Source organism: Polistes canadensis, unplaced genomic scaffold (assembly GCF_001313835.1).
Source record: "Polistes canadensis isolate GaletaPanama2010 unplaced genomic scaffold, ASM131383v1 scaffold_48, whole genome shotgun sequence".
Taxonomy (NCBI): domain Eukaryota; kingdom Metazoa; phylum Arthropoda; class Insecta; order Hymenoptera; family Vespidae; genus Polistes; species Polistes canadensis.
In genome coordinates this window covers 557,440-576,583 of record NW_014569595.1, presented here as the reverse complement: position 1 = coordinate 576,583, position 19,144 = coordinate 557,440, and the positions used below count along the sequence as shown (strand labels likewise).

At 29.8% G+C, this 19,144-nt stretch overlaps 1 protein-coding gene across 19 annotated transcripts in view; it reads right to left on the bottom strand.

Moving 5' to 3' along the window:
• The window catches only part of LOC106785314 (patronin), a 47,668-nt gene that overhangs the window by 22,887 nt on the left and 5,637 nt on the right, over positions 1 to 19,144 (bottom strand). For 2 of the 19 annotated variants that reach the window (XM_014745657.1, XM_014745659.1), the window contains exon 1: positions 15,729 to 16,525. The exons of the other annotated variants lie outside the window; for them this stretch is intronic. In XM_014745657.1, coding sequence (XP_014601143.1) covers positions 15,729 to 15,842 — 114 coding nt within the window. In that variant the 5' untranslated portion in view covers positions 15,843 to 16,525. Of the gene's footprint in view, positions 1 to 15,728; positions 16,526 to 19,144 lie in introns of those variants that run through there. 19 annotated transcript variants of the gene reach the window in all.

Genomic DNA, 19,144 nt, shown 5'->3' with positions numbered 1-19,144 from the left:
AATAAGTTCTTTATTTATTTATTATGCAACAAATAATGAAACGAACGATGAAATAAATTCTCTCATCGAGATGAACAAAAATGTAAAAAAAGAAAGATATTAAAATATATTTTAAATAGATATCTCACAAACATCTACAAATGTCACGTTGACACGAAAAACGTATACGTATCATATATATACATATATATAATATATGTACGTGTGTGCGTATATTTTCTAGGTAAACGTTAAGTGACTCGACTTCCAAGGAAACTTCTCTTTCTCTCTCTCATGAGTAGGTTGGTAGGTTGCATCGTACGAGTTGGATAGAAAATAAGGTGGGACCTAGCATTAACATCAACATTAACACCAATAGAAAAATAGCAAGAGCAAGAGTAATACCACCACCAGCAATAGCAGCAACAGTAAATGCAGCAAATGCAAGCAAACACAAGTCAACGTATCGATGGACTCTTCGTAAGAGCCATTACGAGAGACGACTTCCCAAGCACGGGTGGTATCTTTCCCGTTTCCTTTTTTGGTGCATCCTCGAGAGAACACACACAGACACAGACCACCATTCTCGCCTCTTTTATCTTCTGTCGACGCGTGCGCTTATGGAAGGGCGGGGAAGAGGGGGTACTCGGAAGGAAAAGAGTTGGTTGGTACGAAAGACACCATTTTTACTTTCTTAAAAGATACATACATATATATATATATATATATGTTATAGGCAAAGTGGGACCTCCGGCATTGTTGACAACGCCAAAAAAACCGACAATGTAGGAAATATATTCATGTCCCTCATTATAGTTTTATTCATCCCCTATTATAGTTTTTTTTTTACTTGATCAAAGATACTTGAGTCACACTCGACATAGGAGTGCAAAATATTTAATATTTAATACAAATATATACATATAAGAATGCGAATGTGTATGAAAAGAAAATAATTCTGTATCTCTGTGTGTCATCAGTCGAACGATAGTTTGAACAAGAATATTAAAGGTTCTAACGTTACTTGATTGTATGAGAATGTATGTGTATGATGAAATATATAAATGGATCGATAGTTATTACGAAATGCAAACTTGTACACTACCACCCACCCATCCTCGACATATGCGATTTTCATTAGTTCCATTACCTATCATCGCATAACTTTTCGGAATGATTGTATTAAAATTCTATGAAAAAGAAAGAGAGAGAAAAATATATTAGGGTGCAACCGAAAGTTCGTGCGTTTTTAAATTAATATTTCACTTGCATATAGAAAGTAATTTTTATTGACTTCACAAAATTGCACTATACAAAGCAACAGAATAAACGCGCGAACTTTTGGTTCATCCTAATATTACACAAATAACTAGAATAAAAAAATAATTTCATAATATTAATTGAATATTACATTATAATATAATATCTTAGAAAATTCAAACAAGATTTTTCTGTTTTCTCTCTCTCTCTCTCTCTCTCTCCATTTTTTTGTTCCTTTTCTTGAAACACGTTAACGTTTTCAGGATAAATGGTTTCAACGCATGAATTCTCATCCCCCTTCTTCTTTTGTAGGTACATCTTTCTTTCTAACATATGCACATAGAATGAAAGAGTAAAAGAGAGAGAAAGGGAAAGAAAATAGTATGGCACGATAGGAAGAAAAATAAAACGCATGTATGCACTTGGTTCGCAAGGAAGGCCGAAGATCAAAGCAAAAAAAGGAAGGAGGCATGTCTGGTACGTCTCCTCGAAGGTTCACCGATTTACGAGGAGTGTGAACAACAAGAGAAATAATAAAACAGAAGTAGCAGTAGAGAGAGAGAGAGAAAGAGAGAGAGAGAGAGTGAGTTTTCAACTCGTTCAGTTCTCTCTTTCTCTCTCTCTCTCTCTTTATCTTCCTTTTTTTCTTTCTTTCTCTTTCTGTATCACTGGTGGTTCTTCTTGTAGGGCTTTTCATAGAGTTTTCTATGCCAAGTCAAACAAAACTGAACGACTACTTCCTTTCCTTTCCTTTTGTCGACCAAACGGATTTTTCCTTTTTTTTTTATTTCCTTTCTTTTTCTATTCCTTTCTTAACATAATAATCGATAACAGATAATAAATCATACAATATTCTCAACCAGAATATTCTAAATGAATAAACGAATTTGATAAATAATCAAACAAGTATTATTTTAATTTCTATTGTTTTCTTTTTTTTTTTTTTTTTTTTTTTTTTTTTTTAATTGTTCATTTAATTTTTCTATCCAATCGATAATAATAGATAAAAACACTGTAAGATAAGTGTGTGAGTATTAGTTGTGGTTAAAGTTTCAATTGAAGAATTTAATGAAATATAATTACTTGTTGTTCGAATAACATTCGAATAACAATTCAATCCTAAAATTGTTGGTAATGATCATCAATTTGTAATTTTTACACACAATTCGCAGTATTTGACACTCAATAATTGAACATTTATAAAGTTTATTGAAGTATTACACGAATACGATAGATATTATTTATTTTATACACAAATATACTTTTTAATTATTTTAAATTATTTTCAAAATTGCTTTATATATAACTGTCGAATCTAGTTCGACATTTATAGTCGATTTAAGAAATGAGATGTCGAACCATATTCGACACATCAATGGTAAGGATTAAAATAATATTAAATATCGATTTAAAACAAAAATAAATAGAAATTAACATTTAATTAATTTTCATTAATTATTTAAAATATATCGTAGGTTTTCAACCGCAGTATAATACCCATCACACTTACTCTAACTGTATTTGAATATTATACAAAATGAAAAAATGTTTAATCGATTATGTATATATTCAAGAAATGCATTTCACATTTCTAATGTTCCATCTCACTCACATTTATCATTAGATCGAATAAGTAAATGGATAAAAAAAAATGTACACCCATACAATATATATATACACATATATATAATATATGAAACGATCAGACAAAAGAGCGAGGTTAGATCGAATTTCAGATAATTTCCACCTACATAGTATGGCAAATAGCCCTGACCATCGTCGTATCAAGGATCGTACTAGTTAGTTTCTCTAATAAACGTATATTATACGTATATACACATACTACACACATGCGCAACAAACATTCACGCAATACCAAATGCAAATGCAAATCTATCTACAAATTATCCACGATTCTATAATCAAATTCTACAATAGTAATTTAAAAAATACATTATTAATTTAAATAATATCGAAGAAATATCATTATACAATGTTTCTTTGTTTTGTTAACCGTTCATATTTTTTCATCTTACGTTTAAGCTAAATGTTAATTGTAAGATTCGTGAACGAAATTGGGCCAATTGGATTGATTGACTCAAGGACTTGGGTTTTTATTTTTTCGAACGGGTCACCCATCCGTTTTAGTAACCATAGGTTAAGTGGATTTTACTAATTATACTGTAAATATATTTTTTTAAATGTTATTATTATTTAAAAAACAATCTGACAAAATTAAATATTACTCTTTAGGATTTCTAGAATATTGTTCAATAGTTTATTTTATTATTTCTAACTTTAAGTTAGAAATAAATATAACACTAGCCTCCCTTCCCCCCCCCCATCCCGTGTTGCTGATGAAAGATTGAAAAATATTTAATTTCTTTAGTTTTAAAGAACCACCGTTATTGGATAGTCCTCGTTACTTGAAGCTTTCAAGCCCGAAGGCGATCGAATAACGACAAGTTAAAGTTAAAAAGTGTGAGAAGAAAATAAAAAGAGAAAGAAAGGAGAGACTTTACTTAGCCTGGATGGCACAACAAGAAAGGAGGATAATAAATATCCTCGAAAAATTTCATTTCTTCGAGGTCTCTTTCATATTTCTCACATTCTTTCTATTCACCTCCCCCTACCCCCATCCCTACCCCATTAGTTTCTTAAGAGATATATGGAATAGTACGTGAAAAATAAAGATAAATAATATAATATCAAAATTCGTAATAACGAAAGAAACTTTAAACTTTTACAAATAAAAAATCATTTTGTAAACTTTATATCATAAATTTATATATATATATACCTTGGTAAATTATTTCTTTGTTTCTAAATTAACTTTGTAAACTTTTACCACTTTAAATTCTGTTTACAAGAGTAATTCAATTTTTTTTCTTCTATTTTTTTATTTTATATTTGATTAATTAAAACATTTTTACAACATAGATTTATTTCTCGACGTATATTTTAATGTGATATATACAAAAAAAACTTTGGAATAAAATTATTTTTCACTCGCTTAATAATTATTTAATGAATTGATAATAGGTTAAATATAAACGAGTAAACAAGTCGTGATTTTTTTCATGCAATTATTTGATTGTACTCTTAACGTACTCTTAACCTATGTAACACCGAACGGTAAACTTGTTTGAAAGTACTTAAACTTTTTCAAAGCGGAATAACTGTTATTGTCCAACTAAAACTGCCCCCCTTTCTCCTCCTCCTCCTCCTCCCTCATTTACGCGATAAAAGTACAAATGTTCTATTTATTATATATATATATGTGTGAAATAAAAATTTTCATGCATTTACAACTGTTTTCTTACAAAAAGAAAAAATAATTAAAAAAATAAAATAAAAGTCAACAAAATAACTGTGTTAACGTTAGAACTAATTAAAAGTTTAAACAATTGTCTATTTCCTATCAGTGTGTCCTGATCAAAAATGTATTTAATATTTTTCTTTTCAACGTCCTCAAATAAAAATAAAAAAAGCAAGAAAAAATAGAAATACTTTTTACTCGATTCGAATGCAAACACGTATAAACATACACACATATACGCACATATATATACAAATATAAATAGTCGTTCGATGGTTTTGCAAAGCTTCCGTTGTCGCAGGTAGAATAGGTAAACTAAAACATTAAATACGAGAAGGTAAATGTGAAAAGTCGAAAGTCGAAGTCTCGACCAATAGACGAAGACGATTACACGCATACTCAACGTTGGACGATTTCTTATGGTTTCCCCATCATGGAACGAGGGAATAGAAAAAGAATACACACACATATATATAATATCGAAATTCATGCTAACGAATGAAACTGTAAACTTTTTTAAAATAAAAATAAATCATTTTCTAAACTTTATTATATATATACAAAAATAAAAAGTTAGAGTGTTAAAAAAAAAAATCTTACCAATACCAATCGTAGTATCCAAATCATTCGGCCGAAGTATAGAACAACAAAGTAATTCACAAATAAGAAATAAAAAATTCTAAACTCTTTTTGGTTAAAACTGTACAATCTCAAAAACACAATTGGGAATCCGTGATTAGATCATCATCGATCAGGTCATCGCGAAAATTGACTCATCGTCGTCCATTTAAACTTCGTGATTCTAACAATGAAGAACAGAGTTGTGATGATTACGATTATTATTATTATTATTATTATAATAAAACACATCGCGATTATATTTTAATGTATTAACATAACCCCGACAATTTTTTTTTATTTTCTTAACTAATAATAGAAAATAGAAATTCAATTTTAGTTTGTTCTAAAACTACACCTCCTTCTTCACGATCACCACCACCACCACCACCACTAATGGAGTTTGTTACTGTTGCAATTGCAGTTGCTACTGCAGTTGTTGCTACTGCAGGCTGCTGCTTCTGTTAGCCACGAAGAAAGAACGTTCGCACTGTTTCGTATGTGGATCGTGGTCCACGCACCGACGACCACGTTAACTATTTAACGTCTACTTCTTGTTTTAAGCGGCTTACACAATTGCCAAACAATAATTTAACGAACCCTTATTCTTTTTATATAAGATCATAAGTATTTATTACGTATTCCCCTCTCTCTACTGCGTAATTTTTATTTATTGTTCCATAATTAGGTTTCGTTCGTATTGAATAAAATTTCGTTCGGATTTTTCGCGTTAGAATTTTCTATATTCCATATATATTATTTTATATTTGTTGTTTCATTTTCAAACGAGAAAATCACCCATCTTATAGAGTAAATCAACTGTACGTGAAAATAATATTCGCGTTCATTTGAGCGTTAAAATATTCACTCATCAATTTATTTTCCCCTTCCTTCGTGTCTAAGGCACACCATATACACGTGTTGTTGTTGCCGTCATTGTCCATCATTTTGAAAAATTCCTAATAAAAACACGATTTATAAATTGATCGATCGTTGTTTCATTAAATTATCATCCCTTCAAAATATCTATTCAACGTTAATTCTCTTATTATTCAATATATATTTATCCTATTTAATTTATACGATATAATAAATAATTTGAATAGATATAATTCAAAGAAAATGGATCGATCTTGAAACAAAAAAAAATCTAAAGTTCACACAATAATCCGGTAGAAGATAAGACGATGAAAGGGATCACGATTGCTCTGGCTTCGCATACACCATCGATAGGTGCAAATTCTTTTTTAAGCCTCGTTCACACAAAATGCGTGTGCGACTATCTTCCAGTAAAACTTATGTGTGTATATATATGTAGTAATCCTTAGAGGAAGCCGAATAAGAAGTAGAAGTAGAAGTAGAAGTAGAAGTAGTAATAGTAGTAGTGGCAATAGTAGTAGTAGTAGTAGTAGTAGTGTAGTAGTAGTTGTTGTAGTAGTAGTAGTAGTAGTAGTAGTAGTAGTAGTAGTAGTAGTAGTAGTAGTAGTAGTAGTAGAAGAAGAAGAAGTAGAAGTACAAGAAGAATGAAGAATGAATAAAAAGAAGTAACCGCTTAACGGATATTATCGACGAGTTTATGGTTGCTAGCTTAGGCTAGCTAGCAAGCAAAACTCGTACAATCCTCCCCCACCTACAATAACAAGTGCATTGCTAACTTTTATCGAAATCATCATCATAATAATAGTAATAATAAGAAGAATAATAATCATCATCATCGGTATCATCATCAGTATCGTCATCATTATCATCATCATCATCATCATCATCATCACCATCGTATATTCGAGAAGGTAAAGAAGAGAACGCGTGCGCTTTACAACACGAGACTAACCCAACTCCTATAATTTGCATATATAATGCGATAATAATAAGATATATCGTTTCGCACACGATCCAGGAAGTACAAGTACCGGACGAGTTAAATATTATCCTCCTCATCCTTTCGAGATCGTCCGTTCGAATGAAAAATTTCATCATCCTAAAAGAACATTCATTTCTTGGCAAATTTCTATCGAAAGTTCTATTAAGTGCAAAAGGGAAGGGAGAGGGAGACCTCTCTCATTGGAGATTGAACACATTTTGTGAACACGCGCGCGCGTTTTAACTAACGAATAATTTGTTCCTTTTCATACGTGTATACGTGATGTGAGTGACACGTATAATTAAATTTCTTTGTGAAATATTTCAGTAGTATAACTTTCTTCGAAAGTTTGAGTAAAATTTATAGGGAAATTTTGGCAGCTTTGTAACACGTAGTAAATCTTTGAAAGTAACTTTCCAGGAATGCAAACAGAGTGGAGAAAGAAAATGAGAGGAAAAGGAAAAAAGAGAAAGAGAAAGGGGTAAAAGGGAAGACCATACACATACATACACACACACACACGCACGCAGGAACACATACAAAAATATAAGTATATAAACACACAGGAATACATAGATAGAACACGTGCAAGCGGTTACACGCGAAAATAGCACAACAAATAAGAGACGCACGCGGAAACGCATAGCTTTTGCAACATTTGCGTTGCATTTCGCATTGCATTTCGCGTTGCACCCGCGCATTTTACACGTCCGATTTAATGCTCGAAAACTAACGCATGGCATCTGGCCTTTAGACTTTCTAATACTTTCATCGTTCACCTATCTCATCGTTAATTCAACCATCTTATGCTATGTTAATAAAACATACTAGAGAAGAAAAGAAAAAAAGAATTCTCGATCGAAAGTAAACATCGATGATTAATGAAGAAGATACACGAGTAAAATAAAATGAATTGGAAATCCAGTAGCGGATTAATCGATGGCATAAAACACTCGGATACTAAATGGTCCCAAAAAGGCCCCCGTGATCTTCAAATCTTTTTTCATTAAAAGATTCTAGGAAAATTACGTTATTTACTTTTTTTTTTAGTAAATTTAATTAACGTGTTATGGTATGAAATTTTTCATTATTTCTCTCTTTTTGTTAATAACTTAATGATGATTTTATTATGTAATGTTCATTTTTTTTTCCAGGTTTCAATTCGAAAGGCCCGAAATTTTGATTGCTTGGGAGTGTAGCACCCAACTTGATTTGATCCAGCACTGAAGACAAAATATTCAGCAGGAAGTTGGGAGATCGAGTAATCGAAAAAGAAACAAAATTTGAATAAATAAAAATCAAATGAAATGTAATAAAATAAAATAAAAAAGGCAAACAAAGTTGGTAATGTAAAAACCGAGTAAGCGGAAATTCCAAGCGATTCTTATCTGATGATTCCTTCTGTTCCTTTTTCTTCATTCTTTCCTTCCTCTTCTTCGTTGAACGCAATGATCGTTTAAAGTCAAGACCGTCTGACCATGTCCACTTCGTTAATTACAACGGTGGGTTAACGACCGAGTAACGTAGCACAGATGTATAGATAGATAGATAAATAGATAGATGGATGGATAGATTGATTAATTGATTGATACCTAGATAAATAGATCAATGATAGAATATTTAACAAAATTTTTAGAAATTTTAAAATTCCTATTTTGTTTTTTTAATCTATTCAGATCGAATGATATAACAGATGAATAGATAAATTGATAGATAAATACAATAGATCAGTAATAGAATATTTAACAAAATTTACACATTTTTATTATTTTTTTCTAACCTATTACGATCTAATCATAAATGGATAGATGAATAGATTGATAGATAAATAGATCAGCGTGATAAAATATTTTATAAAATTTCTAAATCAAAAATTTCAATTTTGTCTTTTTTTCCTTTTTTTTCTAACCAATTCCGACACCAATTCTCGTCTATAAAATATCAATCATAAAAATCGATAGAAAAACATTTTCGAAGTTCGTTGAACTGAAAAATTGACCATAGCAACCAAGTAACGTAAATTACGTATAGAATTTCTTCCTTGACATCTGTTTCGACGCCTATGCACGTTATTACGCACGCATATTCCACAAATACACATACATACATACGTACGTGTAAATATATGCACACATTATACACATATTTATGCGGATTCCCGCGTCGGCCATTTAAACGCATTGCAAGCCTACATATACTTATTTACCTATACTATATTACTTCCTATCACACATCTAAAATGAGATTTCTTACGTAGTACGTAACTTCCGTAAATGTTATCATGTATTATAAAACATAATTGTTAATAGCCATGGATAATCTCAGATTACTTTTCGATATTTCATTTAAACTCAGTTTCACTTCAAATAAATGTAACAACGATACACATAAAACTAAAATATCAATAATTTTAGATAATCCGAAAAAAAAAGATCAAAAACATAATGGCATTTCATTTAAAATCATTACAATCATCTAATCATCCAATTTCCGAATCGTTCATTACGTGTATCTGTTGCTCACTTATGTTAACAACGTAATTGATAGATAAAAAAATGTTCGACTCGACAATTCGATAAACGATTATGTATGAACGTTAAAAAAAAGCAAAAGAAAAGAAAAGAAAAGAAAAGAAAAGAAAAGAAAGGAAAAGAAAAGAGACGGAAGAACATGATCGATAATGGAAGAATAGAAAAAGAAAGAAAGAGAGAGCTTGGGGTCCTGGATTATACAGACACACACACACACACACACATACATACATATATATATATACATACAACATATGATGAACATATAGATAGAGATAAGTGCACTGTTCGCATACTCTATTCACATATTCTGTTCGTGGTAAAAGCTGCAGAGAGCCGTTTTAGCGCTATATTTATATACTTCAAAGCTATTGGCCGGACCTACGAGACTGCAAAAGCGCATCGTTACGTTTCCTGATTTCGTACTGACCTCCTTTCCCCCTTCCCCTCCTAATCCATTCCTTGTAATCTCCTGTGCACCCTGGAATGCAGTTCTTCAAGAAGATCGGTGAAATCTATTGAACGTTCTTTTGGAAATGTGGATTTGATTGCATCGTTGCATTCAATAAGATGTACATATATGGGTATGTGTGTGCGTGTAAAAGAAAGAATATAATTAATGAACGAATGAGAGAAGAAAAGTGGAAAGATATAAAGAAAAAAAAGAAAAAAGAAGAATATAATGATAATGATATAATACGCATCCTTGATCATTGAATAAATTCGTCATACGTTTTACATTTTACACCATTTTTATTTTCGACATTTTATATCTAACGAATTGTTTAAGGTGGATATCTATCTTTTAATTAATATCATGCACGTTAATCATGAGTAACATTAACAAAAAAAAAAAAAGAGAAAAAAAAATAGAAAAATAAGATGAGATATTACTATTGTTGTCGATCAGAAAAAATGCATCTTTCGATCGATACGATTTCATAGACGTTAATTAACGTTGGCATTAATTAAGAAAACCCATTCCCAGGATATCTCTTCTTATTTTGTATTCTCGTCTTCTCATATTTTCACAGCCTAATACACACACACACATATGTATACACATGCACACGAATATACGCATGCATATATACAAAAAAGTAGAGAAAGAAATATATGTAAGTATTATAATATATATGAATGTATGTGTTTAGAGTCGTAACACGCGAAGTGAAAGAGAGACGAAAGAGAAATTAATTTGTAAAATAATTTCGTCTATATAATAACGCGACGACCAGTTAGTTGCAAGATATCTCTCTCTCTCTCTCTCTCTTTCTCATTTTCGAACATGATTATAATTTCTTTTTTATTATTTCTCCAATAAAATAAACGTGGCCAAGATAATATTAATATAAAGTAACCCAAGTGTGTATATATATATTTTTCTTTCTTTTGATAACCATATCTAAAAGATAATAATCACGTTCAAGTATTGCACTATGTAAACAGAGATTTTATTTCTTCGTTCCCTTATGCCTTAGGGACACGATAAGATTATCTATAAAACTCGAATGCAGCTGAGTAACCAGAAAATCAAGATTATTATACGCAAAGAAGGGTTGTTTGAAAAATTCTATGGGGTACATATTACTTATTCATTATTTTTTCTTTTTCTTTTCCTTTTGTGGATAAAATAATTTTATTAAATAAACAATTGCAAATATTATTTGTTCATCTAATCATTCCCGTTATCGTCGTTTTTCTAAATAAAACACAAATAAAAAGTAGGAACTCGCGATGAATTATCTAAACACATTACTACTTTCAAATTAAATAAAATAATAATAAAAAAAAAAAGAAAAGAAAAGAAAACTAATATTTCGATTAAAATCAATTTTACAATCTCATAAATAACATTATCTAATTTTTTATATGGTCAATACTCCTACGAATTATTGAAACCACAGGTTACATAATAATATTATCCTTTTGATTTTCCTTTAACAATTCTAATATACCAATATATAATACAACACGACGGGTATGAATGATCAAACAATAGACGAGAGGGAACATAGTCGCACAACATCGAATAACAAGTGTAACTGGGCATGCATGCACGTGTGTGCATTCACGATGCACCTCGGTTACAAATCTTTCGATCGTTAGTAAAAGTCATATCAGTTGAGGAAGGAAGAGGAACAGCAGGAAGAAAAGGGGGGAGAGATGAGGGAGAGGGGATGGGAGGGGAATTAAAGAGAGAAAGAAAGAGAGAGGGGGGAAGGGAGGGGCCGATCGGCGATGCATATTGCAACGTCGAGGAATAATTATTTATGAAGTTAGAAGAAACACGAAGGCACGTATACTATCAAAGGATAGTCGTTATTGTGGATAATGGTACTAATAAATCTGGCGAATAAGTATGAAAGTATGTATGTGTGTATATATACTTTCGAAGGAAGCTTTAAACACATCGAGATAAAGATAATACATAGTAAGAACACCCACTCGTACAACACCCACGCAAAACGCAGTTAAAGGCTTTGATCGGTACAGGTATAACTAAAAGTTGATTTTCATTTATTAAACCATATCCGATTATTCGATTTAAGTTACTACCCTTTTTTTTTTTTTTTTTTTTAAATCTTATTATACACTTATTATAAATGTATTAAAGAGATTTTTGTTGGAAAAGTAATTTCGATATGTTTTTTTGGTTTTTCTTTTTGTCATATGGGTAAAATTCAATACGTTTTTAAAAGGAAACGTAAAAATATTCGTTGATTGGATTCTTGATTCAAAAATAATTTTGAAATTTGGAGTAAACTGTTTCGTTATTCGGTTAAACGAAATTATACTTTTCGAACGATTTAATACATTTTATTATAATTTTTATTCCTTTTTTTTTTTTAATAAAATAGGTTAATAAACGAAGAGTGTATTTATAATAAATGTTATCTTTTGATTATAATATCAGGAGCTCTAGAAATGGTAGAGTTTCATTGAGAAATTCAAATGCGTCTGTGATTATAATTAAGCAAATGCTCGAGGGTGCTCTTACCTCCCCCAACCCCTCCCCCTCTACTTCTCCTGCTGCTACTACTCGTGTTCATTAAATATCCGTGTTTCCTTTGACGAGATAGAGAAGAAAAAAATTCATAGTAATTATTTTTTGTTCTCCTTTTTGTTCTAATCTTTAGAAATGTCGAGATGATTATAAACATATTTGTTTTCTTTCGTTTTTTTTTTTTTTTAAGAATTTCTTCGAATAATATTTTCCTAATTGTTTCAACAAATAATTTTGTTGCATTTGCAAAAAAGAAAAGTAATGAAATTATTTACGTATTTAAACACGCACACGCACACGCGCACACACACACAATGTCGAGTACGAATTGAAAAATCTTTTAAAATAATATCCTACGTGACACCATATAAGTACACGTTCAGATGTTTTCACGATTTCGAACCGCCTACGATTCAAACTTCAAGCGTGAAAGTAGTTCCTTTTCGATGTTTTATGAATATTTTTCTTCTTCTCCTTTTTTTTCTTTTTTTTTAAACTGTCGAGTAAAATTAAATAAAGTAACTAAAACTATGCAACATAGATTTGAAGTTTCTCGTAGAGAGAAAGAAAAAGAAAAAAAGAGAAACGTGATGGAAGAGAAGGAAACATCTGTCAAATACTAACACTATCTCGTAATAGAACACATAGTTGAACAATTAGAAAATTATAATTAGTACGAAATTTCATTCCAAACTAAATTTCATCCAATTATTACGTAAAATAAACCAAACGTTCGTAAAAACTTGTTTTACAATTTGAATAAAATTAGATAACGAAAGATCTTTAAAAATTTTATACTACTTTGAAATACTACTTTGAATAAGATACCAAGTTCATAAAAGATGTTAAAAATAAAATCGATAAAGTATAGTAGTTGCAAAAGTAGAATGAATGAATGAATGGATTAATGAATGGTTAGAATTCGAGTTAGGTTTTCGTAGAGAAACTAATGTACTAGTACATAGCATAGTTCCTTTTTTCTTTTTTTTTCTCTTTTGAGTAGGTGAGTAGGTAGTAGGTAGCTGATCGTCATACCAAACCTACGCTATTTCGACAAAGCGTGCAGAATACAAACTGAAAGGAAACGAATCGTCTACGTGAGTAAGAAGCGTGTGCTATAATGTGTGATCATGCGTATATATATATTTTCCTACGGTGTATGTGATTATCCTATTAATTGAGTTGTGCAAGAAATTAACAACTTTTTAGAAAAAGAATACAAAAATATATATATATATGCATTAATGAATACTAAAAAAAAGAAAATTAAACAAAAAAAATAAAAACACAACGAATAAATAAATTAATAAAAAACAATAATTTTAAATTGCAGAGTATTATACCAAAGTTTTTTTTGTTTTTGTAAACTACCTCTGCATTCTTTTTTCGAAACATTTACAGGCATTTAATTTAAATAATCAAATTTCTAATTTAAAAATCTATAAAAATAATAAAAATTAGTTTTAAGAAAAGGTCTCAAGAAAAAAAAATAAATTAATTTATAAAATCACGTAGAAAACTTTTAGCCCACTTTGTTATACGGTTGCTTGATCGAAAGATACAATTAATTATTTAAAAAAAAAAAAAAAATAATAAAAATATGCTTCTTGCGTGTTATTATTTAAACGAGATCTTAATTAAAATGATACAATTGTTGAGAGATTTTAATAAGAAAATAATTCTAGAGAGATGATTTATCCCAATGCGATCGTTAGATAGTCGAGAGCGAAATCGTGTCCTTGACATTATTTTACTTCGTGACTAGATCTAGCATCCAGTATCCAACGACGACGACGACAAAACTGTTTTAGTTTAAATCATCCTCTTCTAACTCTTCCCTATATATGTACCATAAACGTTATTATTCCTTATCGTGAAAACTTATTTCGAACCAGCTGCATACGATATTATTTCTAACGTCATTTCTAATATCCTTAATAATTTCATTATCTATTACGAAGATTTTCTGAATGAAATAATATACGAGTAGTTCTTTTTCTTTTTTGTTTTTTTTTTTCAAATAAATAATTTACAATATTAAAAAATATTTTTATTGTTTTCTTTTCATGCATCGGAAATAAATTAAACGTTATGGAAAATTATGGAACGATTAATAATAATGTTGATATTTCTTCCGTGATAATTTAAAAAAAAAAAAAAAAAAAAAAAATAAAGAAGGAACAGTATACTTTCTAATATGAGATCAAATTTAATATAAATATGTGTATGTATGCGCGCGCCAATAAATTCGGATAAGAGTATTTCAACGTGTTAATTAACCTAATGACGGAGCTTCCTTATATATTAATTAATACTTTTTTTCATACTATAAGTATATCTTAGAAACTGATAAAATGACATGAGAAGTTTTAATTCTAATGTTATGTATTTTATAATGATTTTCAGTAATTTTATTTAAATTAAATATTTAAATGTAAAAAATTTTGTGCATTAAGATAATTATTAATTTTATTTAAAATAAAATCGAATAATTTAAAAAATTATTATAATTAGAAATATATCCAATATCCTTGGTATACATCTATGGAGTAATAAATTCTAACATTTGTTGTCGCATTCACTTTAAATCCAACCATTCATCCTTTCATCCATTCATCCTTGAATTTAACATTTCAATGCCAAAATTCAACCTCCCTATTAGTCACCTTTTACGACAAGCAAGGGATATACATTGTAAGCTTATTCCATCCCCCAACAACTCACAGGGGAATTCACAGTAATGAAAAACATATTTAACACTAAACGGTTACCACCATTTACGTTTACAATTCAAATAATAATCGATTATTAATATTTTACATGCAATCCTTATTGATTATAATTCCTATGAAAATTATTACAATAATTATAATTGCATATAATAATTCCTATATAGATTATAAATTTTAAATTATTTCATTTATTATTTTTATATCTATGCGATTTATTGGATAGATTTAGTTGTTTTTTTTTTTTATAGTACATAAAAAAAATAGAATAAGATTTAAGATTAAAAATGATTACTACAGTGTGTCGAATAATTTAGTAGTTTTTCTTCCGCATTACACACTCTCCCTCTCTCTCTACATTTCTGTTGGATTATTTTCTTTTCTTTTTTCACACTATAGAAAAAGAAATATGTTAAGAACTTACGTAAATGGTAGTGACCGTCGCATTTCTAATCATATCTCTGACGTCGTTCATCTCTCTTCTTGATGTTCCAGGCGTCGTCGTATTAGTCGGCGCCAACATTACTTCACTCGCCATATCTTTTAATCTTCCTTATTCTTCTACTTCTACTTCTTCTTTTTTCTACTTTATCTTTTTTTTTCTTTTTGATATATTTTTTAAACAACACTAAACATCGCCATCGTAACACATAACGCACGAAATACGACACAATAACAAGAACAACAATAACAATAATAATTATTAATATAATTATTATAATATAAAATGAGAATTAAATTTCACTTTGAAATTAGAATGATTTCCATTTTCATTTTCATTTCCATTAAGAGTTTCTCGTCCTTCGTAAAACTCGCATGCAAGTACTAATACACGCACGCACGCACGCACACATTAACTTATAATACACGCTATTCTTCTAGCAGTTAGTTATCCGAGATTAAGCATAAAACTGATTGTGAGAATACTATCACGATGTTAAAATAGATACATTGATTGTTGTTGTTGTGAAATTCGGTTTGCAAGTAATAACACCTCTGCCTATATGTACGTATGTATGTATGTTCTTCTCGTCACTAGGTCTCTTTTTATTCACATTTCTATCTCTTTTACTCTAAAGTGGCACCATTCCATCTAAACGTTTCACCTTTAATTCTTGGAACTTGTTTTTTAACAGGCCTAAAAGGTAAATATACATGCACACACGTATCGCGTATACACAAAAGAGACATTCAACTTTTTCTATTATTTATTTATTCCCCCCTTCTTTTCGAAAAAGGGAAAAGAAAAGAATTCATTAAATAAATATAATTGAAAAATATATATTTTAAAGGAAAAAAGAAAAGAAATAATTCGCTAAATCCTTCGCACCATAAAATTTCACATTAAAAATGAATAATGATCCTGGAAAGATGATGATGGTCTGCAGCAAAGAGGATTAAAGAGAAAAAAAAAAAATAGTAAAAAGAGTAAAACTATGGTATGAAAAGTATAGGAATTCTCGTAGCTCTCTCGGACGACGTTTGAGAGAAGACTAGAAACGAAACGCAGCCTTCGTTCGTTCGTTCGTTCGTTCATTCCTTCTTTCTTTTTCTATCTTTATCTATAGTTTATACCTCCTTTCTCTCTCCATCTCTCTCTTTCTCGTGGTCTCGTGAGTCAGCTGCTTCACTACGCATATGTATGCATGTATATGTGTATAAATGTATGTACGCACATGTGTATAAATGTATGTATGCATGTAAGTATGTAATAAATGTACGGGTGTGTGTGTATCATCATCATTCAATCTCCCTCTTGAATACTTTGCTATTACATATATGTGGATGTATTCATGCACATTAAAAAGGAAGGGTGTATCAATACGAAAAGAAGAGAAAGAGGGGGGGGGAGGAAGAAGAAGAAGAAGAGAGAGGGAAGAGTCACTATGATTCTGTTTCCCTGTATGTAATCTTAAAACCAAGAGGTGAACTTTCCACGAGAGAGAGAGAGAGAGGGACAACTCGAATAGGATGATCTTTTACTTCATCTTGTATTTTTGATATTATCTTATCTCGTTCGATATTAGAAATGAGATCTAATTTCGCTTAAATGTTGTTTAATTTCTATCATATAGATTGCGATATTATTAATGATATTCCAATAAAATAAATTAAAATATAATGTATAATTGATATTTCATTTATTATTATTTCATTATAATATTTGAATTAAGTTTAAAATATTCATCCATCCACATATATGTTTAATATAATATTACCATGAAAAATATTATAATGATAGTTTAGTAGTGTAGAAATAAATATAATAATCACGTATAAACTGGAACGTGTTAATATACGTGTAATTTTCTAAGCTATAAAAAAAAAAAAAAAAAAAAAAAAAAAGAGAAAGAAGGTAAAAAATAAAAAACGAAAATAATATCGATCGTATTTAACGATCGTGCGAAAATGATTATAATAATCATAATGATTTGTTATCGATGGGAGGATCCTATGAGAATATGAGAGAAAGTTGACGAAGAAAAGTTAACAAAAAAATAAGAATGGAGAGCTCTTGATTTCTTTCCATGGTGTACACACACATACACACATATATATACGTACATACATGCATGCATACATACACAGATAAATACAACTAAACGTTCAGTTATGCGGTAAAATAATTTTCATTCTTATCCGTGCGAACGCAGTAGAACTCGCACGAGGCGACTTTAAGATTGGCCCCTTATTTCTTCTTCTTCTTCTTTTATACTACTTCTATATTATGAAGCGTGTCATTCGTTGTATAACAATGATAATTACAGTCACGATCCTTCCTGACGACGTTTTTCTTTCGTTACACCGGCCAATTGCATTAATTACGAACTAGATGATGCACGAAACAACGTTTATTCTATACAACATTAAATTTTCTTACACATTTATATATATATAGTTTTTTTTTCTTTTTAGATATCTTACGGATAATTTAAATATTCGATTTCGTTCGTATAAAAACAACGAATAGATATATTAAATATAAATCATCTGGATTTAATTATACGAATCGTAAAAAATTTGATTCCATTTTGGATTTATATCATATCTCTTCCATCATATTATTGTTACAGTAAATTAAACAAATATTGTCTATTGTAATTTAAATTAATACGAAATAAAGAAATAAATAACATGATTGTATTTGTATTGTTTGTATAAAAAAAAAGGAAAAAAAAATGTCGAATAAAAGTGTTTAAATAAAATTTAAAATAAATCCAACTTTAACCAGAAATGAATAGTTTCGTTTTAACGATCAAGTACCTTTAAAGATAGGAGATCCCCTGATCTTTCTCGATCACGATGTAACTGATCTAGGTTTAGACACGATCTTCTTCAATTCCTGCATTTCCTAGAAAGCACGATACAAAATAGTAATAGTAGTCTGAGAGTGTGGGTCACGAGCACGTTAATTGCCAGGTAAGGAACGCGAAGGTACACTGTGTTTCCATTTATTTTTCTTTTTTTTTTTCCTTTTTTTATTTTCCTTCCTTTATCTTCCTTTTATTTCACTTCACTTTACTTTACTTTACTTTACTTTACTTTACTCTAATCCAGTCTATTCCTTAACTAGTCGAACGAGAAAGGATAAATCTTGAATGCAGGTGCACCGGAAAAACTTTGAAGTCGAGTTTCTTCTATTGCATCCTCGATCAAGATCGATCTATAAATCTTTTCAAGATCACTGGAGCAAGTTCTGATTTAATTAGTTTATTTTACTCAATTCGATATTACATCAAATTGATACACATTTGACTATTATTTTTTTTATTTAATATCATTTAATCGTTTCATACAAAAAAATAATAAAAAATAAATTTAATATAATAATAATAATAA